The sequence below is a fragment of the Dermochelys coriacea genome, chromosome 23 (genome assembly GCF_009764565.3).
Source record: "Dermochelys coriacea isolate rDerCor1 chromosome 23, rDerCor1.pri.v4, whole genome shotgun sequence".
NCBI classification, from domain to species: Eukaryota; Metazoa; Chordata; order Testudines; family Dermochelyidae; genus Dermochelys; species Dermochelys coriacea.
This window is the reverse complement of record NC_050090.1, coordinates 3,674,293-3,699,755: the sequence shown is the minus strand read 5'-3', so window position 1 is coordinate 3,699,755 and position 25,463 is coordinate 3,674,293. Positions and strand designations below refer to the sequence as shown.

The 25,463-nt window shown below is 47.3% G+C and overlaps 1 protein-coding gene across 5 annotated transcripts in view; it reads right to left on the bottom strand.

Annotated features, from left to right (window-relative positions):
- TIMM50 (translocase of inner mitochondrial membrane 50) overlaps window positions 1-20,719 on the bottom strand; it is a 47,594-nt gene extending 26,875 nt beyond the window's left edge. The window contains exons 1-4 of one of the 5 annotated variants that reach the window (XM_043501627.1): window positions 19,818-19,984; window positions 19,566-19,623; window positions 17,139-17,289; window positions 15,846-15,877 (exon numbers count right to left, since the gene is read on the bottom strand). In XM_043501627.1, the coding sequence (XP_043357562.1) occupies window positions 15,846-15,877; window positions 17,139-17,289; window positions 19,566-19,607 (225 nt within the window). In that variant the 5' untranslated portion in view covers window positions 19,608-19,623; window positions 19,818-19,984. Of the gene's footprint in view, window positions 1-15,845; window positions 15,878-17,138; window positions 17,290-17,407; window positions 17,658-17,771; window positions 19,108-19,565; window positions 19,624-19,817; window positions 19,985-20,521 lie in introns of those variants that run through there. The other 4 variants (XM_038382011.2, XM_043501630.1, XM_043501628.1 and 1 more) reach the window with 4 other exon arrangements.
- Between the last annotated feature and the right edge of the window lie 4,744 nt (window positions 20,720-25,463).

Below are 25,463 nucleotides of genomic sequence, written 5' to 3'. Positions count from 1 at the left end.
GCAGGAGCTCAGGGGCCGGATTAAATTGGCTGGCAGCATGGATGTGGCCCACGGGCTGTAGTTTGCCCACCTGTTCTGTGGGGGATACACAGGTTTGTGAACCAAATAAATCAATGTATTTAGATTGTCCCTGCCACCCAAAAGACTGTATAATTGTGTTGTTATATCTGTACAGCGCCTGGCACAAGGCAGCCTTGATCATTGATGGGGAAGGGGGCGCCTCTAGACACTACTACAATACAAAGAATGATAATAATAATGCACTTGGATGAATAAGAGATGCTTGGTATTACAAGAAAAAGGCAGTCCCTACCCAACCTCTTACCTGGAGATGATCCTTAGATAAAGTTCTAAGGACCTTAGGCCTGTCTTTAACTGTCGGTTTCCCACTGAGGCTAATATGACATCCATCAGGCTAGTTGCTTATGCCTGCATTGAGCAACTGGACCCCCCACATAGGTAAGCTTGCCCCCACCAGGCAGTAGATCTTGTACCTTCCGGGAGTTAGAGGTGAAATATCCCCGCTGCATATTAGACTGCACGGCCCTGTAGTTGCATTTACAGGATGCAAACCCATCCCCCTCCTGCCAATTAGGCATGGATTTGCTGGTCAAATGACCTAGTCAGTGTCCAGGGTCAAATTACCTAAGTTGTGTGCTAGGGTCCAGACCAAGAAGGGAAGAGGTGGGCAAGTGCCTCCAAAGCTGCTCCAGCCTTAAGGTTGAAGGGAATCACCCCTTAACGCTTAATCTGTTGCCCAAAGTGGATTATGAGCTTTTAGGTGTCGGGACCGTGTCATGTTCTGTATTTTTGCAGAACGTGGAGTACATTTTACAGCGCTGTGCAAAGAGCTCTGCACTTGAGAAAGTCACAAGAAGCTCTCATCATTCTCAAGCTGCTTCCCTGCCACCTTCTGTGGGCCAGAAGCTCAGCTGTTCTGCTTCTAACCCTTGTCACATCACACCAATGGGTTTCTTTTGTAGCTGACTGTATATTTACTTTTCTGAGCAGCAGCAAGTAGTCACTGGCCAGAACAGAACCCAGACGGCCTAGACAGACTTTGTAGGCAGAAGGAAGCTGTAGTACACTCTCCCCCTCTCAACAGCACACACCCAGAGGCAGTTTTCCAAAAGGAGCTGCTGCTCAAAAATAACGTCTGCTACCTCCTGTTCTGTGGCTGGGCTCTGTGTTTTTAGTTGCATCTCTCACCATAATCTCCCAGAGCCCCTCTCTCTCACACTCACTAATGAATGGAAGGTCCGTTCCCTTTCGCCTGAGAAAGTAACTAGGCATCTACATGTCTACCTTGTGCTCTTTCTGAGCCAGTACCTTCTCTCCAACGGCACAGACCTACCCAGCCAACTGTTGCTAGGACCAGTTTTAGCGTTTGCAGGTCACCCAGTTGCCAGGATGAAAGGGATGGTGGCTAGTGGGTTGTGAATTCCATCTCCCCACCTGCACTGTCCTCTGGTCCAGCTACAAGGATACGGTGTCAAGCTTCCTCCTGCTGCCGGAGAGGAAGTTCAGCTGGGGCACTGGCCCAGATATGCCTGTGGATGGTGCCCATAACAGGGAGATGAGGGAAACCTGTACAGCAAGCAAAAGGTACAATTTCCCACTGGGCAGGTAATCCAGTGGCAGGATGTTAAATGCAGGACAGGGAGAGATTTCATTTCTTTCTTTTTTTCTTTTAAAACTACTCCTACTGAGTCCCACTAATGCATCTCTAGGCTAGTCTGGAATCAATCAGCAGGGTGGTCCGCCTAAGCATTTCTGCTTATAAATGGCATCTCAGTCTAGGATAAGAGAAACCCCAGGCCATGCGGCACCGTAACCCCCCCCCCCCAAATAACTGCACTGTTCTTTAAATATAGAGCATGTGTGTGCATGAAGTGAGTTTGCTGCTCCTGAAAGAGGAGGAGCCTGAGGTCCAGTGGCCAGGCTTTTAGGAGGAGGCTGCGTGAACGTATCTCAGTTCAGAAAACATATCTCAAGCAAGAGTATCCGGAAAAGCATTTCAAGATATGGACAGCATATACAAAGGCCTAACTGAGCCTGTTTAATCCCCATTTGAAACTGTCCAAGACGGCAAGGGAATGGAGAGAGTACCTCCTACCTCCCTCTCAACTGCTAGGAGGGCTCATTCCCGCAGAAAGCTCAGCAAATCATGTTCAGGGCAGACTGGCTGGTGCAAGCCTGCTGCTAACTCCACAGTGCCACCTAATGAGGAAACGAACCTGAGAAAGCAGCAAGCTCAGAAAGGAACCCAACAAGTGAGAACTGGGTGGCGGAAGAAAGCAAACCTGGCACGCTTCTTAAACTGGGAGTTCTTCCTTCCAGACTGCACTTCCATCAGCAGCGCTGCTACAGATCACTAGAACTTGCTAACCAACCCACTCCATGTCACGGAGGATATCAATCAAGTGCTCTCTCTGAACGCCATAATGCCATCGTTTTAAAAACACGTGGCTCACAAAACAGCCATTTCTAAGGGCTTTTGCTGTGGGCAGAGCAGAGCTGACAACACTGAATGAAAGAGGTTAGGGGAAGAAGGGAAAAACAGGTTATTGTTTGATTCTGCATCAGGAAGCCAAATGCTCATATGTGTCAGGAGTCAGAGCCTATTTTAACAAATTCAGACTATTATAAAGAGCTGGAGAGCAAGTTAGCAAAGCTGACATGATGTCCATGAGTCAGACCCCCTAAGGGATGAGGACATGAATGTTTGTAGGGGGCGTCCCCTGGAGTTCCAACATCCCACTGCCGGAAGAACCAGGGGGATAAGATAGTTTTGGCCGGCTGTCTTTGGCTGGCCTCCCACCAGTCAGGAAAGAGCAAATCCAATCAGACGTTTTTATTTAGACTCACATGGAAGAGGTCAAACAGTAACAGGATTTATACAACTGCTTAAGTGAAGACAACATCCCTTCAGGATGCAATTCCCCTGGTGTGACTGTGAGCACTGCATTGGCCATTCCACTGAAAGGAAACAAAGTCCCTCTCATCCTAATCCCTCTTCCCTGTCTAATGCACATCCAGATCAGGAGGATGAAAAGAACGCACAGCTGACCCTCTCAAGGGCCATGAAAGGGAGTGGCCCCCACAACAGCTGTCAGGAGAAAAAACCCAATGTTCATTTCCCAGAGAGCTTTGCAGCACTGTCACCTGAGCCATGAACATAAAGAGGTTTAAATTACTGTACCAATTACTAAAGTGAGGTGGCAACAACAGGAAGTCACCTGGAATCACAAAATACTCTTGAGCATTAGTAGATAAATCCCAAATTTGGCAGGATTATGGTTTACTGGGGCATGGAGGTGATTTAAACCTGACTAAAAGGAAAATCTAAGACTACAACTCAGACTGCGTGCCATATCTGAGGTCAGAAACAAACCCCCTCTTCCCCCCACACCAAGGAAATTCCACCCAAGTTAATACATGCCTGCAGGGCCCCCTAAGGGATGAGTGAACCAGGCAGCCATGTGAGCTCTCTACTAGTGGTCAAACAAAAAGCTTCCTGCCTTGTAGCACTGACATTTTGGCTTTCCACCTCTCGGTGCCACTCTGCCAAGATGAAGATTTGCCAAAATCACCCTCATCGATTGACCAGCTGTTGCAGATAAAGAATTCAGAAGCCTAGAGAATATGCCAGGGTGGGGAGGCCTTGACATCTGGAAACCAGGAATTACAATGAGGCAGGTGCTTCCCTCCAGCACATTCTCTGCTGTGACTTCATTTGCAACATGGAAACCTGTTCACTAGAAACACGACTAGGATCCACCCACTCATTTCATAAGAGGAGGACCAATGAAAGGTCAAATGGAACAGACAGGACATGAGCCAACAACCCCTAAGTGAAAGGCACAGCATCCAGCCATTACTGCTACTGAAGGTTTCCTCCTATCAGATCCTTGATAAGTTTACAGGTGTATCCGGCCAAGATTTCAATAACGAACAGGCTGCCCATTCAAACCACATAAAGCATCCCCAGCCTTATATAAAATAACTGTCTGAATTTGTTGTGCTATGAGCTCATACTATTCCTTCTCACCTATTGTCTGGAGGACAGTTTTATGCCTTCGCTGAGCAGAACTATATGTAGCGATGACTGAAGGCTGTAGAGCAAGTTCAATAAAAGGAAAAGAAACTGGAAACACATGGTGGAAGGAAAAGTGCTAAGGAATTTATTCTGCACTATCAGGAAATACTTTTAGAATGCACCAGTCAACCAGGAATCCTGCAGATCCCTTATTTAGCAACGTATGGGACTTCCTTCAGCCATACACAGCTTGTCTTCTTTTAAAATAATTATTTTTGCTATTAAATTTTTCAGAATATTAACTCCTAAACTTAAGCCTGGAACTGCATTTGCTTCAACATATGTTTTGAGCCCACATTTATCACTGTAGCATCTGAGTGCCTTCCAGTCGTACAGTAAACAACTTGACTAGAGCTGGATAGATGGATTTTTTTGGTTTCCTGGCAATCCAAAAAAAATGGGGGGGGGGGGGAATCATTTCACATCAAACTGAAAGAAAACATTTTTAAAGTTTTTGGTGAATCAAAAAGGAAAAAATATAGTTTTGGGTTGAATGAAATTTTAGTTGTTTTGATTGAGCAATTTTTAGTGTTTAATTAACAAGATAATATTAAAGTAAATTTCCAAACAAAAAGTTGTTTTGAATGGGGGAGGGGGGGAAGCATTTTGCTTTGAAATTTTCAAAATGAAATGCTTTTTTCTTGGAATTTTTTTTTTTTGGTTAAACCAAAACAATTTGGCGAAATCCCCACAAATTCACACAATGTTCTGTAGTCACCGTGTCTTCATTTTTTTGCTGAGAAAAGATTCAGTCAAACAAATTCACCCAGCTCTAGATGACTCATCTGTATAAGCTTAACACAGTGTATGGCCCATCTGCACTAAAAAAACCACACCCAAAATTTTTACAGTTAGAACCATATAGCCACCACCTAGGCTAACACCTTTAGATTGGTGAAGGATGACAAATTATGGTCAAGGCAACCAGGCTATAGAGCTCAGGGACCCTTAGCACCCTAAGCAAGCCACTTTTATATCTATAGCTACTTGTTGAGGGAGCCACACACACACCCCTGCTCTCCTAAGAGCATTTCACCCTACCTACACAGCACCAAAAGCATTACTGGACTACAATTAGATTTCAAACATATGGTTCAAATCTGATTTAAAGTCAGCATGGATAAGGTTTTTCAAAGGTGGGGGTGGTGGAGGCCCAGGACAGTGGGTTGTGGAGATTTCGTTCTGAAGGTATGATCCCAAATTAAAATATATCTAAAGCATGTACGTGTTTTGGGGGCATACGGACAGAGGAGAAAAAGCATAGCAAAGGAGTATAGTCTTCAGATCTGCATGTCCAGAAGCCCCTTTTGCTATCAGCTATCAAAGGTATTTATACAGCCCTCATCACTGCAGTATCTAAGCACCTCACCATATTGACTGTATTTATCCTCACAACCCCACGGGTAGGTCAGTGCTGTTATCCTCATTTTGCAGATAGGGAACCAAAGCACTGAGAGACTAAGTGACTTGCCCAGGGTCACACAGGAAATCTGTGGAACAGGGACCTGAAACCAGGTCTCTCAGTCCCAGGCTAGCACCCTAACACTGGGCCATCCCTGCTCTCATTCAGCTCCACTACTTGTCAACTTGCAATACCCCAGTGAGGAATTAACAGGCTCTTGGGAAGGTGGACTCCCTTGTAGATTTCTCTTAGGTTCACTCTATAAATTACAATACAGCTCACCATTGACCCTACTCCATAATACACAATTCTTCTTGTGGCCAACTTCACTGGCAAAGAAAACTGTACTCGTACTGATGGCTAGAACCCAAATCAAAGTCAGCTTTCAACCCAAGCTCCACTAACCACATGCAAGCAGAAAAAGGTGACTAGAAAAAGAACGCCCTTTCAATGCCAAGAACAATTGCCTACTTTAAAAAAGAAAGAAAGAAAAAAAAAAGACATCTATAATAATGGACCAGCTGTTTAAGCCCTATAGAATCCACAACACCAAACAAAAAGGAACTTAACTAGTCAAAGAACAAGCCCCAGCCTCAGCCCCACACACAAGGCGGCAATGGAGAAGGGCAAGTTTCATTGTGTCCTGACACAGGTGCAGGACCAGAATGGCTGTTCAGCAGAACAAGTGACATTCTTCAGTGAAAAGTTCACTTGAATTCAAGGGCTGCTGGATCAGCTTGCTGAAAAAAGAAATCTGACCCCCCCACCCCCATTCCCCCCCACGTGAAAATCTCCCTATGGATTTAGGCTTGGGTAACGAAGAGAGAGTCCAAATCTGTGGCGGCTTTGCGGAAACTGCTACAGAACTCGAGTCAGCAGAGAGCGGATGCAGGATTGAGGCCGAGATGCTTGTTGATCAAGAGTTTATTTTTAACAGTCCCTGGGAGAAACGAGCAGCATATCGTAACTGACTGATCATTTAAAAGCAAGGAAGTTTATGAATCACAGCTGTGTTTTGCAGAGTTTGGGATTATGTTAAAAAAAAAAAAGACTGGAGTGAAACAAGGATGAGGGACACTGGACACAGAGAATTAATCCCCAACACCACGCGTTGGAGACCAAGACATCAATTTAGCATGGTGTGAACTTCTTTGTTTTAATTAAAGACACGAGAAACCACTGTACTCTGGCAGACTTCATTTTAACTGCAATGTCATAATTTTAAACTTAAATTAAAAAATAAAAATGATCAAATTAGACCAACAAAACATGTAACTATTTGAGAACCTCCAGATGGTTCCATTACTGATTAATTAAAGAAACCCTGTTTGGATTTACATCTCCCCAGGAAGCAATATTATGTCATTGGTGGAGTTTCATATTAATATATGTAAGAAATCAGCAATAGTGTCCAGGTTCGGGGTAAAAGGACATACATAGAGGACCCGAATGCCATATAATCCTGGCACTTTGTGATCTTTCATGCAGTTTTTCCAGCACTAAGCATTCCTAAATGCATTGTGTTTAGTCAGCCAGCGGACAGGAAGGCTACTTTATTGCAGTCAGATCTCTCCTGGTTGTCAGTCAATGAGAGCAGAGTTCACTGTAACACTTCCCCACTTGGACAAATCCACAAAGGAAGCAGAAGGGAGCAAAAGCCAGGGACAGTCTAATCACTTGCCCACTGTGCTCTTGTGAGAGATGCTCAACAGCAATGCCAAACCTGTCAGACGTGCGTGCAGCATGGTACTTCTGTGGCCAGTCTTTCCAGCACTGGCTTCCTCCTTGACACCCCACACTCTTCAATGAGGGCCACAGGTGGCTTGAAAAAAGTCAAAAGAAAAGGAGTACTTCTGGCACCTTAGAGACTAACAAATTTATTAGAGCATAAGCTTTCGTGAGCTACAGCTCACTTCATCGGATGCATTACTCACGAAAGCTTATGCTCTAATAAATTTGTTAGTCTCTAAGGTGCCACAAGTACTCCTTTTCTTTTTGCGAATACAGACTAACACGGCTGCTACTCTGAAACCTGAAAAAAGTCAGTCTCTTACCAAGTTGGGTGCGTATCTGACACACAACTGTACAGCAATTTCAGTCTCAGCACTAACTTACTTCTCCAGATTGCTAAATATGCCAGATTTTAGAATGAAGGCATCGCTCAATGGCCACAGACTCAGGAGAGGAAGCCTGCATTGCAGCTTCTTCTATGTGCATACCAGGTTTACCAGGATTGTTTCTAAACGCACACAGGAGGGGTACGAATCAACAGACTGACCCCCTCCTATTAACGGGGAGAGGGGGAAGGTCATTCATTCATTCATTCATTCAGAATTCATTTCACCTTCTAAGTCCAGAGTTGTATGGCAAGCAGGCCAACATTTATTCTGAACATGTTAGGGACGGAGAACCACAACTGCCACACTTCTCCTATCGTGTGTCTCAGGGCTTTGCACCAGCAGCTGCAAATGACAGAGCAGCCTGGGCATTTGTAAACAAAAACAAGCTTCAAGGAAGCAGTTTAACTTGGGGCCGGGGAGACTGGCCCCACCCTCAACCAGTTCACATTGGCTCAATGAGGTTTTAAAGCTCAACAGTGCTATCTAGACAGAGACTGGCAAGACAACTGAAAATCCATGCTCCCAACCTTAGCTTGGAGAGACTGAGCGTACAAAGCCCATTCATAGGCTGGCAGGAAAGGGGGTTAAACCCTCTCCTCGAGCTACAGGGGGGACCCCTGTATGTATGGTGCTGTCCTGGCTAGCCGGGTTAGGCCCGTTGCAGGGAATTAATTCTCCTCTCTCACAATACGCTGTGGGGAGTTGGGGGCTCAGTCCAGCAACAAAATTCAAGAGTGCTGTGCCAAAAGGAGAACCAACGGGATTACATCACCTTTCCTCGGACTTGGCTGAAGTGAGCCAAGACCTTTGCTATGGACTTCGGTTAAGGGGAGCCTATATGCTTGGTTCTTACAGAGGCAGCACATTGTTTATATGTCCTTTTGCTGACGAAGGACTCCACAAAGGTAGTTTGTGAAAGAATGCCCTTTCAGTACCAAGTAGGTGTTCCCAGTCGCTGTACAGAATACTTTCCGGCTCCAGCAGACTTGTTGACTCCAGGTAGTAAAAAGCAGCATTCAGCACTCTATTTTATTTTTCCCATTGGCTTCCTGGATTTTGGTGCACACCTAAAAAAGATATTGGCTACACAGGGAAGAAAAAAGATCTCACCAGGTCAAGGACATGAGAAAACCCGAGACTGAAAAAGTTTCTGCCATTCTGGACCCTGATTGTCCGCATACTCCCTAAGGAGGGAGAACAGGTCTTCTGAACATAATGTAGTAATGGGAACAGTTTTGTACATTAAGGGGTGACAACACGCAGATCTCTAATGGCTGGAAAGCACTATGTCACTTCTCAGTGTAAGTGCTAATACTCGTCCATTCTCCAATTCTCTTACTGAATCGAATCCTACGCAGATGTCATCCCCAGTCAACGTCCATGTTCACCTACAAGAAAGGAGTTCTCAGAGTGCGATCTACTGCCTTTTGCCAGCCTGCATTCACTCTCTTGATGGCTAAACCCCGAAGAAAATTGGGAACAGGGAAAATGTGAAGCTTCCAAAAGAATCTGGCCTGGTCTTATTAGTTGTATTACCATAGCCCCTAGGAGCCCTTGGCATGAAGCAGGACCCCATTGTGTTAGGTGCAGTACATTTTTAATGTTATTCAGTGTATTACAGTAGCACCTAGAAGCCCTAGTTATGGAGTAGCACCCACGGTGCTAGCTGTGTACAAACACAGAACAAAAAGATTGCCCTTGTTCCAATCTAAGTAACCACTTTCCACAAACAAGAACCATCCTTTACCACAGTGATGGCATGTAAGACTTTATGAGGGAGCAGCTCTGGAACAGCCAGTTTAAGAGCCTCAAGGAGAATAACTTTTTATAACGATCTCCAACAACAGCTTCAGGACAGTCCTGTGTTTTCATAATGCCTAGCACAAAAGCGCCTGATCTTGGCTGGCCCATACGCACTACGGTAATTAACAGGGTTAATACTACCATTTAGCATACTCTAGCTGCCTGCGTATTTACGCTCACGTAAGAGTTAGAACATCCTGGGAACAGGACCAGGCCATTGAATTCTTTGGATGCCTTTTCCCTGTTTTCCTCATTTGCACCTTCGAGTCACATCTCATCTACCCAATGTGTCACATCCTTTTATTCCACAAGCACATCTCACAACATCTGCTGAAAAGATCTGGTCCCAATTCCCTTCCTTTGCTCCAGACTTAAATCCCATCTGCAGTTTTGTTCTTTGCTGGCATGATACAGCTTTTTTAAGGAAGCCACCAGCAGCTGGGGTGTTTTTAACACCCATATTTCACGTTTTAAAGTTCCCGGGGAAGAGGAAGCTCTTCTCTGGACTGTAACAAACAGATCGAGTCCCAGTTTAGAAGCCAAAAAAAGGGAGCGTGGGCAGAACTGTGTGGGAAAAGAGACAGATCAAAAGCTCCCCCATTTTACAGCCAGCCAACAGAGAGGTGACCAGATAAGTCAAATACAATTACGTGACGCCATGTGACTCTCGAGGAGATGAGAAGTGTGCCAAGCCTACCCAATCAGGCACATTTGCTCTGCTGCTACCAGCCAGACACCTCATTATGGTAAGTCACATGAATATGACATTTAAGCAGACAGGATCATTAAGAAAGCCAAAGGGGTTTTTACTGCCACAGAGGAAAGCAACGAGGTAACTGCATCGCGAAGCGCTTATGAGAAACACGGGTCTGCAGTTACATCAAAGAACAGCTAAGCTGGGTGAAGGCCTCTGTGGCCTCTCTGCTACATGACAGAGCTAGCACTTGTGGCAGAGGGAGAACACAGACTCTCTCTTCCCTCCCAAGAGCAAGCGTCTACTGGACACACACAGATTCCTGAAGCTGACAAGCAGGTCAGCACAGAAATCATCCTAGCGGCACCTATAGCACATCTGAAATTCTCTGGGAACAGAAGGCAGCCCAGTGCAGCCCCTCCCATAGCCCGAGAGCTACCACGGTTAGGCAGCATCAGTCTCCCATGGGATCAGCAGAGAGCTTACTGTGATGTACAGACAGCACCTGTGCCCTGTACTGTATAAATGCAGGAGCCGATTTCCCCCCCCCCGCCCCAGTTGAAGGAGGGGGTAGAAATGGAACAATCTTGCCACAATTACCCTCAGATCACTAACTCCTTGTATTCCAGGGATGATTTTCAACAGCCCACGGGCTCTACAAAGAGTCCAGTTATACCGGAAAAGACTTGTTAGCATGGCTGGTTCTCACACTGGCGGATGGCATGCGCCAACAGCAACGAGACCTGCTGCCTAACCAAGGTGAGAAGGGATATTTGCAGGGACGTGAGAGAAGTGTGTTGTCAGCACATAGGCTCCAACTTCCCATCCAGGGCAGTGAAGTCATTCACCCGAAGATACCAGGGAAGTGTGCCGCCCTCAGCTGCACCAGAGGGGGATATTATGGGGCGCTTCCCCTCATGATAATTAGCCCCTATTCACAACAAGGTGAGGAACTGGGAGCCTTGCCTGAACATCAAACAAGCCTTGCATTTAAAGGGTAGCCAGGAAGCCAAGAGGCACTTCAAAAAAGAAAGCCATTCTCCCCCATACAGAAAGCCATGAGGATATGCAATGCATAACCACTGCAGCAATTCACACCTTAATGCCCCAGCTCGTGCTACATATCAAAAAACAACCTGAATAAGCCCTCCCGTAACACAGGACAGATCTAAAAAGGAGAGATTTTTACATAGGCAATGGGGAAAGTGCCCCTCCAGGAGCCAGAGACACGAAAGCCCAGCAATCTACTCCCCTCGGCAAGATGAGCTTCAAGAGGATCCGTGGCACATGCATAAATTCCCAAAGGGGACAGTAAAGGAGAAACAAATTCCTACCAAATCCTTAGAGCAGGGACCCACTTTCCATTGAAAAAGCCAGCCAAGGGCTCTCATCTTCCTACAAATGCTGTATGTATTTGAACAAAGATTTACTTCCCATTTAGTGTGAGTGAGCAGCAAGAGCTAGAGCTAACTGCAGTCTCATTAACGGGCTGCTTTGATAGGTTTCAGAGTAGCAGCCGTGTTAGTCTGTATCCGTAAAAAGAAAAGGAGTACTTATGGCACCTTAGAGATATTTATTAGAGCGTAAGCTTTCATGAGCTACAGCTCACTTCATCGGATACAGACTAACAGGGCTACTTTGAGACACCGTTTCCAGTCACTGTATGATGGAAGGCAGGACAAGGGTAAAACAGTACACAGGGCATGCCAGGGAAAGCACACAGAGACCCAGTTTAAAGAAAGCTTGGTCTGGACACCCGGTCCAGTAAACATGGGTGCAAGCAGAACTAATACACAGGAAGACACGAAAACAACATTTTCCTTCAATGGTTAAAAACACCAGGAGCAGGGGAGAATCCCGGAGAGGCACCAGTTCAGCCAGTGCTCCCCTCTTACAGCTGCCCCCCAACAGCATCAAAGGGAGGAAATGAGAGGTGCAGATAGATACACATTACAAGAACTGCCCACTCGAAGACTTGGCCATTCCCAGCCCTTCAAAGAACAATGGGGTGTTGAAGGTAACAGGTAGGCTGTGGAAGAGGCCACAGTCAGGCGAGTTCCCACAAGCCCATCAGCAAGGCCCATTCACATGTCCATGACAGCATGTGCGGGTTGTAATACAGATCGTAATGCATCTGTGGGAACTTTCGCTCAGACGTTCTCCCAGCTTCTGTCTACAGTCTCAGGACACAGGAAAACACGGGCAGCAAACAGGAGCAGGCTCAAGCCTAAGAGGTGGCAAGCACTGGCCAGAGAGACAAAAGAAGGGGTTTCAAGGTAGCAACAGTTCTAACCACACGCACTATCGTCCCTTAGCTTCCTCCCCATATAAAATAGAAAATGCAGCACTCTATCCTCAGAAAGGGCATGACACTCCTGCCGATTTGCTCCAGCTGCTCCCAATTTCAGAGAGGAATGGAGCAGTCATTCCACCCATTACTCCCTTTGAGGTAAGGGCCACTTAGCCATACTCCTTTGGAAAGATCACCCTCTGACAAGACAGCAACGTAAGCCTTTCAACATTTGCGCCATTCAACATTCTCACCTGCTTTTGCAAAGCCCTCTGCTCAAGGTCAGGGTTTCCCTGTTGCACTGGAAGAGAAGAGTCCATTGTAAGTTTCCACAGAGCATGAGAAAGAGAGGAAAGTGACCTCTCTGGAGGAAATTTCATCTGTCTCAGAATGCTCTACTGGGTCAGACCAAGGGTACATCTAGCCTTGAATCCTGTCTTCCGACAGTGGCCAATGCTGGGTGCCCAAGAGGGAATGAACAGAACAGGTCATCATCAAGCGATCCATCCTCTGTCACTCATTCCCAGCTTCTGGCAAACAGAGGCTAGGGACGCCATTGATGGACCTATCCTCCATGAATTTATCTAGTTCTTTTTTGAACCCTGTTATGGTCTTGGCCTTCACAACATCCTGAGGCAAGGAGTTCCACAGGTTGACTGTGCATTGTGTGAAGAAATACTTCCTTTTATTTGTTTTAAGCCTACTGCCTATTAATTTCATTTGGTGACCCTTAGTTCTTGTGTTATGAGAAGTAGTAAACAACACTTCCTTATCTACTTTCTCTACACCAGTCATGATTTTGTAGACCTCAATCATCTCTCTCCTTAGTCAGCTCTTTTCCAAGCTGAAAAGTCCCAGTCTTCTCAATCTCTCCTCATACGAAAGCCGTTCCATACCCCTAATAATTTTCGTTGCTCTTTTCTGAACCTTTTCCAATTCCAATAGCTGCTGTCCGTGTTCCTAAACCTATATGGCTCCATCTGGTTTGTTAATGGGCGTCCAGAGAAGCCAACGTGACTTGAGCAGATCTGCTAGGGACCCAATGGATTGATTCCAATGGAAGATAACGGACAACTTTTTCAGTCTTCCAACTCAATCTGGACCCCCATTAACAAACCAGATGGAGCCATATAGGTTTAGGAACACTGACAGCAGCTATTCTGTACCACACCACCCCTTCTCCCATGACACTTTGAGACTCATTTGCTCCTGTTACATGAGTTGAGGAAAGTTCCCAAGAATGACTGGATGGCTCACAGGAGCAAGAATGGGTTGCAAAAGCTTTTCACCTCCAGGTCACTGTTCAAATTCAGCCTAGCCTGGTAGCGAAAGGAGATTGCCACCACCTGTTTGACAATCCCTTTGCGAAATAAGTCAGGGGAGCTCACCACCATTTTTTAGGAGACTGGTGACCACATCATCAAGGCAACAGGCATGTAATGACATTCTGATTGGCAGTATCAGCTGTGTGCTGAAAAGATCATGGAGATGCAACACCTAGGTACCTCTCCGATGAAAATAAAGAGAGGATTTATTTATTCAGGACTGCCCATCACCAGCACAAAAGGGTTTCCCCATGGCACCTCAGCAAAGGTAAGAGACTCCGGAAAGGAGGCACAAAGCATCATTGGAAAGCGCTTCACAGAAACATCCAAGGCACTGCTAAACTATTCATCACCTGGATTGCTATGAGGGTATAACACACTTCTAAGGGCTGATTTACGAAGAGACCCAAAAATTGCAGAAGGCTTCCCTGGAGAACATGATCCACAAGGCCATCAACCCATGAACGTGCCAAGAGGAAGACGGTGACAGCTGCAGACACAGTCTACACTCTGGGACACCAATGCCACACTTCATGCTAATTTGGTGGCTGAACCCTCAGATTAAGACTAAATTACCATAAAAAAAAACCCAACCCTCTTTGGATTAAGAGAAGGTCTGAGTGGCAGAGAAGGGGTAACAGCAAGATCTATCCCAATAGGGAGTGGGGTGAGAACTGCAACAGGCTGTTCAATTGAAGACTCCTGCACCCGGAGGCAACGACAGAGTCCCAGAAACTCCCTTTGTAATGAGGAGATTGACTGTTTGGCAGAAGAGTTCGACTACACACGGAGCAAGTCACTTTCATGCACAGGATGGACGTCTATAGTCATACCACTAGCTGTCAGCACAGAGAGCGTGAGGAACCTGAAATTCCCTGCAGCTACGCTTGTAAGATCCACTCAAGTCTGAGCAACAGTTGAAGACTGCAAAGAACTGACACAGCCATTGACAGCTGCAAAAGAGGAGAGGCAAGTCTTACGAAAAACTGAGCAAAAACCTATCGGAACTGGGGAACTCTCTCTTCATTCTCATGTTCAACAACTGAGCAGAATTAGCGCTAATGGGAGAATCTAGAATGCAGTGCGGGAAAGTTTGCTGAGCTTTTTGGTCCACAACCACCCTCCCCATCGGAACAGCACATGCTGAGCAAAAATGCAGATCCCTGAACTAACCCAATACCCCCAAATCAACATCATGGAGTTTCAAGGGAAAACCCAATACCCAGGATATTTCAAAGCGTTTGCCCCCAACACCAAGAAACCCTGCCTTTACACCTAGCATATAATCTGTTCCCGTTGTGCACACCCCCAGGAACCCACACATCAATTTTGTTCTGATTCTTTCCCAGTGAAAATTGAAGCCAACGTCACTGATGGATACCTCAAAGCTCCCTCAATACCATCACGCCCTCTGCTGGGAAGAAGACACTTGTCAGGACTCGGCCCTGAAAGAATGGGATTTAAAGGGTGTACCGGATGCTACTATAGAATGCTCTGAAGGTTCTTTACAAAACCCCAGAAGATAACATGGCAGAGCGCGCGCGCACACACACACCCCCATGCTGAATTAGGCTTGAAGAGGTCCACGCAGCCAAGTGTCAGCGACCTCTATAGAACTACAGGGATCTCCTATGGCTCAGCCAGCACCTGGGAATCACTAGCTGTGCACAGAAACAATTCTTATTTCACTCCTCTTGGCTGGTCCCTGGGCCTGCCTATCTTAAAACTGGGCTCTCTGGCTTAGGCTGAGAACTGTTCCTCTCTCCTCCTCCTCACTTGGTAGGAGGAAGTAATCCAAATCACAACCAGTGAGCAATGTTCAACTGGCCAGTTACTAAGAGAACAGCGATAACTGTCTGAGTAACTGGCTAATTTAATTGACACTCCCCCACCCCCAACCATAAACCTAACTTTGTACCATTCGTTCATGCAGGCAAGATTATTATTGATTCCTGGTGCAGACATAACCAGCCTTGCAGATCATGTTCAAACAGGAACAACGCCCTCTTGTGGCATTCACCAAGCAAATAGCACTGTATTTCACTACAGTTCTACGGACAATTCCCTTGTATCATGAGGAGCAAAATCCAAAGAACACAGAAAGCACCTTACCTTAGCCCCTTGCTCGTCCACTGAATTACTACCTGCCAGCAAAACAGAAGATGAAGAAGACGTCAGTCGCTTTATCAGCCAACACTGCAATATGAACACTGTTACAAACAGGTACCAGACCCATGTGTACACCCAGCCACATTACAAATTTGAAGGCCTCAACACAACAAACAGATCTCTACAGACAGCAGAGAAACTCCCTCTCACTTCCCCAGCCCAAGAAGTTGTGGCACAAGATGTCCTTGCCTTCCCACTTTGTTCAGATCAAAAAGCACGCATTGCTGATTTGCATTGGGGTCATTCCATTCATTTGTGGGAGACTTTGTGCAATAAGTAGAGCATTAAGTGATGGTAGTGCTCAGGAAGGGTTCCATCTTGACAGCTCTGGAAACGGAAGACTACATTCTAAACAGATTACAATAGTATAGACTGTCTCACTAATGGGCCTCAGTTCTGTGCCAGAGATATCAATGCTAAGTTTCCAGAAAAATATTTTTAAAATTGCCATTAAAATACAAGAACCCCTTAAAAAAAACCCCAGCAGTCTTGGTACTGTGTTGGGATATCAACAAACTCCATTCCTGGCTAATCTGACTGGTCAGACACCTTTTGCATCAAGGTCGGATACTACAGCGATGTGCGTCATGTAAGTATCTAGACAGACCAAGGAAGGGAGGTCTAGTGGATTAGATTGCAGGCTTTTGGGGCTAAGGACCATACCTATGTGTGTTTGAACAGCATCTAGCACAATAATGCCTAGCTTTATTTAGTGCTTTGAGATCTCAAAGTAATTTATGTAGCACTCAAAAAAGGAAAGTCAGGGTTAGATTTCCCATGCTGAATATCTTAAGAACTGAATATCTGATGAGTCTGGGAGTGTACCATTTACAAAGGAGGTCAATACCATTAGCTCCCCTTCTACAGATGGGGCCCTGATCCTGACTGGGATAACTGAACACCATGGTAATATAAATAATAAAAATGGAGAGAACAGAACTCCTGGGTTCTATTCCTGACCCTGCTACCGACTTGTTGTGTAGCAAGCCATTGGCATGCACCGTAAGCATCTATACAATAGGAATAATTATCCTTCACAGCCTTGCAAAGGTGTTGTGAGCTTAGTTTTTGTAAAAGACTTGAGATCCTTGGAAGAAAGTTAATAAAAATACAGCCAGTTATTGGGCAGGGGGAATCAGCTGCTAGAGAATAATCAGAAAGACACTGAATAAAGAATAAAACATTTGCTGTTAATTGTTAATATATTTCTATCCCAAATGGATTGGAAAAGCTTACCAAAAATATAGATAACTGCTATCCCGCTACCAGCTCCCATTAGCCCTGCTATCCGGAGCACCATTTTCTTGGCATAGGCTGTATTTTCCTTCTGTTTCTTCTCCTGCTGCTCATCAGAACTGGACCCTTTCCCATCTCCTCCCTCTGTTGACTACCCATGGAGGGTGGAAAAGAGAAAAGATTTAAGTTATCAGGTGTGAAAGTGACAGAAGTTAGGGTTCATAAAGCTACAGAGAAGAGAGCCACACACAGGCAAATAACTAACTCACTGGACTCAAAACCTCTAGGGAAAAATTCCACTGGCCTTTCTGTTTAGTATCAGAACGTGATTATAGATCCTTTTACAGAACTCCCCATGAAAGGGATAAAGAAAGCAATTAACACAATCAAAGAAACTAAAGATGGAAAGGATCCATTACATCATCTAGCCAGAGATCAGATTAGCAAATTCTTCAGCCTTTACTGCATAGATAGTATCCTTTAAAATGTGAAATGACTGTAAGTTAATATAGTGGAGTCTGCCTGAATATGCAGACTGCCTGAAACAATAGCTCTGAAAGGAGCATTAACTGCTTCATTTATCCAGAGGGAACTCTGAATCCTAATGAGGTAATTAAATGTCAACAACGTTACCTATTTTTATGCTGATCAAGCATGCAAGAGGAAGATTTGTGCAATCCACCCAGCATGGCTCCTCGTGATGGCGTTGCTAGAGTAAGTACCACCATTTTTTCCCCCCATTCTGACCCCATGTCTAGTACAGCCATCGCAGCCTGGGAAAGCCTGGTCTCCCCTAAGGTTTCTCTGCACTATTAATGAGGCACAAACACAAACTGTCAAATGTTGTGCCAACCAAAGAAAAACCCCTGACCTCGAGAAAATAGCATCAGACTTGCAAAATTTTCCTCATCCACTTGTTTGGGGAGAGTAAAGTACAAGGTTTTTTTCATTAGTGATCAGATGTCATGGCAAAGGACAGGGGAGTGGGGTTTTTTTGCTTAGCGTGGTAAGTTTTCATAACAATTTTACAAGACTGCTTTAAAGTTCTGCTACCAGGTACTTTCCCCTTACATTTTGGAGGGTTAAAATGAACCACTAGGGAAAACGTTTGCCCCCGAGCCTGAAATCTGAATGCCAAGTCTTAACCAGAATACAATTTTGTTTAAAGAGCTGATATTTTAAACCCAGAACAACTATAAAAACAGCAATAGGTTTATTTTTTACTCCCGTGGTTAAAAGCCGAATGGCACTGTAAAGATTGATACCCCACTGAAACGTAGGATGAAAGAATATGACTATCCAAGTAGAAATATGGTCACGAGACCAAGATTAAACACCCAGCTGCCTTTGTGAAAACTACCATAGGAACTGTAATGCTTCCAGGTGGTCAAGACCTCTGGGCTAGATCTCATTTGAAAAAGAGCAACTTCCCTGTACCACCCAGAACTCCCTAGCACCATGTCAGGGAATTGAGGTTGGCACAGGCAGATAAGCACATCCCCCGTTGGGACTCCCACACAACTCCCTGCAGCACCCTGAGTTTTTCCTGGTTGCTTCTCCTCCAAACACTGACCAGACCAAACCATGCGAGATGCAACAGGCAAACCTTCTGGCACATAAAGAGTGAGGGAGTGAAGGTCAGCAAGGGAAGTGCCAGTGCCAAGGGGGATGATATAGTGACAGCAAGTAAGAATTCTCTCCCATCCCAGATTTCCGTGGAACATCCTAATTTCCACAACCTGCTTGTGGGATGTTTTGGGGTCTTGGCGTTAATTCTGGAGCCTGAGACACACAAAGCTGACTCTGCGAGGCCTCTCAAGTACATTTCAGCAGCGCCACCTTGTGACAGCCAAGTAGAGGCCCCGATGACCTTTCTGCTGAGGTCATGCCTGCCTCTCAATGCCAAGTAGTGGCCATTTCTGACAGTATACCACACAGGGTCTTGTCCCATCCATTGACAACTCCCCTTTTCCCTAAACCCTCCCTCTAGCCCCCAAGCTCGCCAACTCCATCATATCCCATCATCAAACCTGCCTTTCAACTCCCCCCACACCATCCTCCCAACCAATTCACAACCTCCCTCTCCACTTTTCCTTCCCCACCACTTCCCAGCCCCCCTTCCTTTTGGATGGCAACCCCCAGCCTTCCCCCTCATACCCCCCACAACCAAGCCCCCCCCCGACAACTCCCCCACCCTAATCCCCTCCCAGCCATTTCTGGTCCTTCCCATTAACAACCCACTTCACCACTCTTCCCCATTCCCCCACTCACTGATAATCCCCGTCTCTCCCTCACTCCACCCCCGAATGCCCCTATCCCAAGCTCCCTTCCTTCCCACTGACAACACCCTCAACCATTTTCTAGTGTCCTCCCCTCCTCCCACATACACACCACCCTCAGTTGTTATAACTTGGCCTACAGATTTACCCCAAAGGTGAGTTTATCTGTAAAAAGCGAGGGTACGCTCATAAGATATCACAATAACCTCAGGTTTCAGAGTAGCAGCCGTGTTAGTCTGTATTCGCAAAAAGAAAAGGAGTACTTGTGGCACCTTAGAGACTAACAAATTTATTAGAGCATAAGCTTTATGAAGTGAGCTGTAGCTCACGAAAGCTTATGCTCTAATAAATTTGTTAGTCTCTAAGGTGCCACAAGTACTCCTTTTCTTTTCACAATAACCTGTAACAACAAATGTTGAAGGGAAAAGGTATGAAAAGGAGACAGAAAGACTGAATGAGTCTGAACAAAAAGGCCGGCTGATATAACTCAAGGCTCGTGGTAAGATAATGCCTGGTAAACAAGGCAAGCGTAGAACCGGAAATCAGTGAACCCAAACTGGTGTGTTGAAAACTAGGCCATCTTCCATCCCTCCCCCCACTCCCCCCCACGACACCCCACCCCACTCTCCCGCACGCTCACCACGACACCCCCACCCCCACTCCCCCCCACGACACCCCCACTCCCCCCCACCCTCACCACGACACCCCCACCCCCACTCCCCCCCACGACACCCCCACTCCCCCCACCCTCACCACGACACCCCCACCCCCAATCCCCCCCACGACACCCCCACTCCCCCCCCTCACCACGACACCCCCCACACTCCCCCCCACGACACCCCCACTCCCCCCACCCTCACCACGACACCCCCCCAATCCCCCCACGACACCCCCCCAATCCCCCCACGACACCCCACGACACCCCCCACCACGACACCCCCACTCCCCCCCACCCTCACCACGACACCCCACCCCCAACCCACGACACCCTCCCTTTCACCCCCCCACGACACCCCCATCCGCCAAGCTTCCCACGACATCCCCCCCGACACCCTCCCCCCCAAGAGCAGCCCCGCCCCCTCCCCTCTGGCCCCGCCCCCTCACCTGCTGGTGCTGCCGTAGCTTGTCCTGCAGCAGCGCCTCGGCCAGCCCCACCCCCGCGCCCTGCGGCGGCGCCCCCGCGCTCAGGACCCGGCCCGGGGCCGCCCGGAACCGCCGGCAGCAGCCGCCCCCCAGCGCGCGGACCCCGCACGCCGCCGCCACAGCCAGGCCGCGAGCCGCCGCCATCTTCCTCCTCCCCCCGGAGCGCAGCGCGCAGGTGCCGGGCGCCGCCCCCCGCCCAATCAGAGCACGTCGAGCCCACCTATCCACGCGCGAGGTAAGGGCAGGCCGCAGCCGGGGCGATTGAAAAGTAGCTGGGGAAGCTCAGCCAATCAGAGGAAAAGTCAGTACAGGCAACGCCCACACCGCGGCCGTTCACCAATCAGACATCGGGGTGGCCCTGACCCCGCCTACCTTGGCTTGCGACAGAAGGTAGGGCCGGGCTCTGAGGGAGACAGGCAGACAGACCAATGACAAACCAAAGGAGGCGGAGCTAAGAGGGCAGATCCAACCAATCACAAGACACCACCCGGCCGGGGCCGCCCCAGCCAATCAGAGTGGGGGGGGGGAGTGAGAGACAGAAGAACGGAAGGCGGCGAAGGTCAAATGAGGCACATGGGCTGCTGCCGCCCTTCGCGCTGCCTGAAGCTGGAAGGAAAGGATGGAGGAGGAGGATTGGAGCAGATGGGGAATTGGTGGGGCAGAGGAGGGAGGGGGGATTTGAGGGTGGGGGGAAGGGAGGGAGGAGGAGGAGGATTGGAGCAGATGGGGAATTGGTGGGGCAGAGGAGGGAGGGGGGATTTGAGGGTGGGGGGAAGGGAGGGAGGAGGAGGAGGATTGGAGCAGATGGGGAATTGGTGGGGCAGAGGAGGGAGGGGGGATTTGAGGGTGGGGGGAGGGAGGGAGGAGGAGGATTGGAGGGGGATGGGGAATTGGTGGGGCAGAGGAGGGCGGGGGAAGGGAGGGAGGGAGGAGGAGGAGGATTGGAGCAGATGGGGAATTGGTGGGGCAGAGGAGGGAGGGGGGATTTGAGGGTGGGGGGAGGGAGGGAGGAGGAGGAGGATTGGAGGGGGATGGGGAATTGGTGGGGCAGAGGAGGGCGGGGGAAGGGAGGGAGGGAGGAGGAGGAGGATTGGAGGCGGGTGGGGAATTGGTGGGGCAGAGGAGGGAGGGGGGATTTGAGGGTGGGGGGAGGGAGGAGGAGGAGGATTGGAGCAGATGGGGAATTGGTGGGGCAGAGGAGGGAGGGGGGATTTGAGGGTGGGGGGAGGGAGGGAGGAGGAGGAGGATTGGAGCAGATGGGGAATTGGTGGGGCAGAGGAGGGAGGGGGGATTTGAGGGTGGGGGGAAGGGAGGGAGGGAGGGAGGAGGAGGAGGATTGGAGCAGATGGGGAATTGGTGGGGCAGAGGAGGAAGGGGGGATTTGAGGGTGGGGGGAAGGGAGGGAGGAGGAGGAGGATTGGAGGCAGATGGGGAATTGGTGGGGCAGTGGAGGGAGGAGGCAGTAGGGAGGTGGATGGGGGATAGGAGGAGGAGGGGAGGGAAGGGAAGAGGCATGGGGGCTGAGGGGGCTGATGGGGAGACTAGAAGGTAACAAAGGAGGAGCAGTGTGGTAGCAACATTCCCCCCTCAGCATGGCACTGATCTTTCCCAGGTCCCACTAGCACTTCAGATCTGGCCCTCATGTGCTGCCTCCTCCTCCTCCCCACTTTTTCCACAGTTTCTGGCGCACTCTTAGCAGCTGGGCACAGGCCCAGACTACAGGAATTTTGATGCAACAGAATCAGAACGTTCACTAGAATTAAAACCTTTGATCCACTTCGGTGCAAAGGATGGTGGGGGAGGGGGGCTCCCTCACCTCTGACAGTCTGAAGCTGCCATTCAGAGATGTGGAGACACTCCATTCTTCTCTCTGCGTTGTTCACTCTGAAGTCTAATGATGGCACTTTAAAAATCATTTTCACAAGCTGTGGCCACATGCACTTACATGCCAAATATGTGCTCCTGTTGTAAACAGCCCTGTTGATCAAGGAGATTGTGTGGTTGCAAAGCTTGGACCGTACATTTGAACACATTTAAATTATCTTGCTCCACCCCCTGAATTGACAGTGGAGGAAATAATATTCCTCACGCCATGTTATAAGTGGTTCAGGAGAGTTGACTGGACCTTCTTCCAAAGCTGCCCAGTCTGAGCCCAGGCATGGCTTCACTGCAGGACTGGGTGAAGTGATCCCTCCCTGCATTTCTATATGTATTTCAGACAGAAGCAAGGGGGGAAGAGAGTACTTGAAATTACTTTACTACATTGTAAATTGATGCTATCTTTTCAAGGAAAATAAAAGCAAGAGCAATATAGTTTTCTAGAATATTGTTCAAGCAGCTCTACAAACTTCTGCTGTTAAAAGTTTTTAACAATACTCATCAAAACTCACTGCTGCCTGCAGGCAGAGGGGCAAAGCAACAGCTTAGCTCAGCTTTTTCCTTTATTCAAATTTATAAAATAACCCAACAGAGGAAGTCCTTTCTGATACTCTTTGGTGATCCTTATAGTGAAGGAGGGAAATCCTTTCAAAGGAAGATTGTGCCTCAGGTCTGTAGCCTCCAAATTAGGGTTAATTTATTCATAACGTGAGACCACCCACAAAATATTTCTATTTGAAAAAAATAATTCCCAGTGAAAAACAAAATCTTTCCCCTGTGATGCATGTAACCCAGCTTCTTCAGAACAAGGATCTCAAGTTGCAGTGGGGGAGGTCTAGGTTGGATATTAGGAAACACTATTTCACTAGGAGGGTGGTGAAGCACTGGAATGGGTTCCCTAGGGAGGTGGTGGAATCTCTCTCCTTAGAGGCTTTTAAGGCCCAGCTTGATAAAGCCCTGGCTGGGATGATTTAGTTGGGGTTGGTCCTGCTTTGAGCAGCGAGTTAGACTAGATACCTCCTGAGGTCTCTTCCAACCCTAACCTTCTATCATTCTATTACAGCCCAGGGCTGGTGCGTATGAACCAGAAAATGAAAGATGAGAAATGCATTAGATACAAGAGTGAAAGTGACCCAGTCAGTTATCGCTGGCCAACTTGGGGGGAAATGCAAAAATGGTGCTGAGGTGGACAACTCTGCACCAGGTAATTTTACCCATGGGTCAATGAGCAGCCATCAGCTGTTTCAAGGACAGTCATTACTTGGGTTGGATTTAAAGCAGTGATTTAGACCTGAAAGGAAAAGGGGAATTGAGTCCTATTTACTGTATTGAGTATTAGTCACTTTATCAGTCTGATTTTTTTTTTTAATCGCCAAGATAAAAGCCTGCTCCTCCCCTTCAATTGCCACAGCCTTGCTTCAGGTGCTACTGGAAGTTTGTCTGAACTGTGCTATTCTGCTCCTCTAAGGAAAACCCTTCACATAGAATGGGAATGGCAGGGTAGAAGGGACCCCAAGAGGTCACCAAGCCCAGCCCCTTGAGTTGAGGCAGCAGCAAGTAAACCTAGACCAGCCCTGATGGATGTTTGTCCAACCTGTTCTGAAAAACCTCCAATGACAGGGATCCCACAACTTCCTTTGGATGCCTGTTCCAGAGCTTCACTCCCCTGAGAGTTAGAAAATTTATCCTGATATCTCACCTCAATCTCCCTTGCTACAGATTAAACTCGTTGCTTCTTGTCCTACCTACAGAGGACATGGAGAAGAACTGATCACTATCTTCTTTGTAACAGCCCTTGGCATATTTGAAGACAGTTATCAGGTCCCCCGCAAGTCGTCTTTTCTCAAGACTTTAAACCTGCCCATTTTTTAACCTTTCCTCACGGGTCAGGTTAAACTGTTGATCATTTTTGTTGCTTTCCTCTGGATTCTCTCCACTTTATCCCACTCTTTCCTAAAGTGCAGCATCCAGAATTGGACACCGCACTCCCTCTGAGGCCTCACCAGTGCCATGTAGAGCAGGGTCTATTACCTCCCATGTCTTACATATGACTCTTCTGTTCATACACCCCAGAATATCAGCCTTTTTCACAATTGCATCCTATTGATGATTCATTCAATTTTTGATTCACTATAACCCCCCGATGCTTTTCGGCAGTACAACCCCCTTGCCAATTATTCCTCATTTTGCATTTGAATTTTCCTTCCTAAGTGATGTACTTTGCACTTGTCTTTATTGAATTTCATCTTGTTGATTTCAGACCAATTCTCCAACTTGTCAACCTTGTTTTGAATTCTAATCCTGCCCTCGAAAGTGTTTGCAACCCCTCCCAGCTTGGTGTCATCTGTAAATTTGATAAATACACTCTCCTCTCCATTATCCACATCATTAATGAAAATACTGAATAGTGCCAGCCCTAAGCAGGACCCCACTATATACACCCCCAGAATTTGACAAACCATTGATAACTACTCTGAGTACAGTCTTTGAACCAATTGTGCACACACCTTATATTAATCTCATCTGGATCACATTTGCTTACGAGAATGTCATGGGTGACTGTCAAAAGCCTTCATCAAATCAAGCATCTACAGCTTCCCCCCCGCCCCCATCCACTAGGCTAATAACCCTATCAAGGAAGGAAATAAGGTTGGCTTGGCATGATTTACTCTTAAAAGCCATGCTGGCTATTCCTGATCACCCCATCATCCTCTAGGTGCTTACAAACAGATTGTTGTTTAATCAGTTCCAATATCTTTCCAGGTATCGAAGACAGGCTGACTGGTCTACAAATTCCCCGTGTCCTATTTGTTCCCCCTTTTAAAGATATGTACCATGTTTGCCCTTCTCCAGTCCCCTGGAACCTCAACTCCTCCAGGAGTTCTTGAAGATCATTGCTGATGGTTTCAGTTAGTTCCTTACACACTTTAGGGTCAATTTCATCAGGCCCTGCCGACTTGCATCTATCGAACTTGCCTAAATATTCTTTAGCCAGTTCTTTCCCTATTTTCACTTGTGTTCCTTC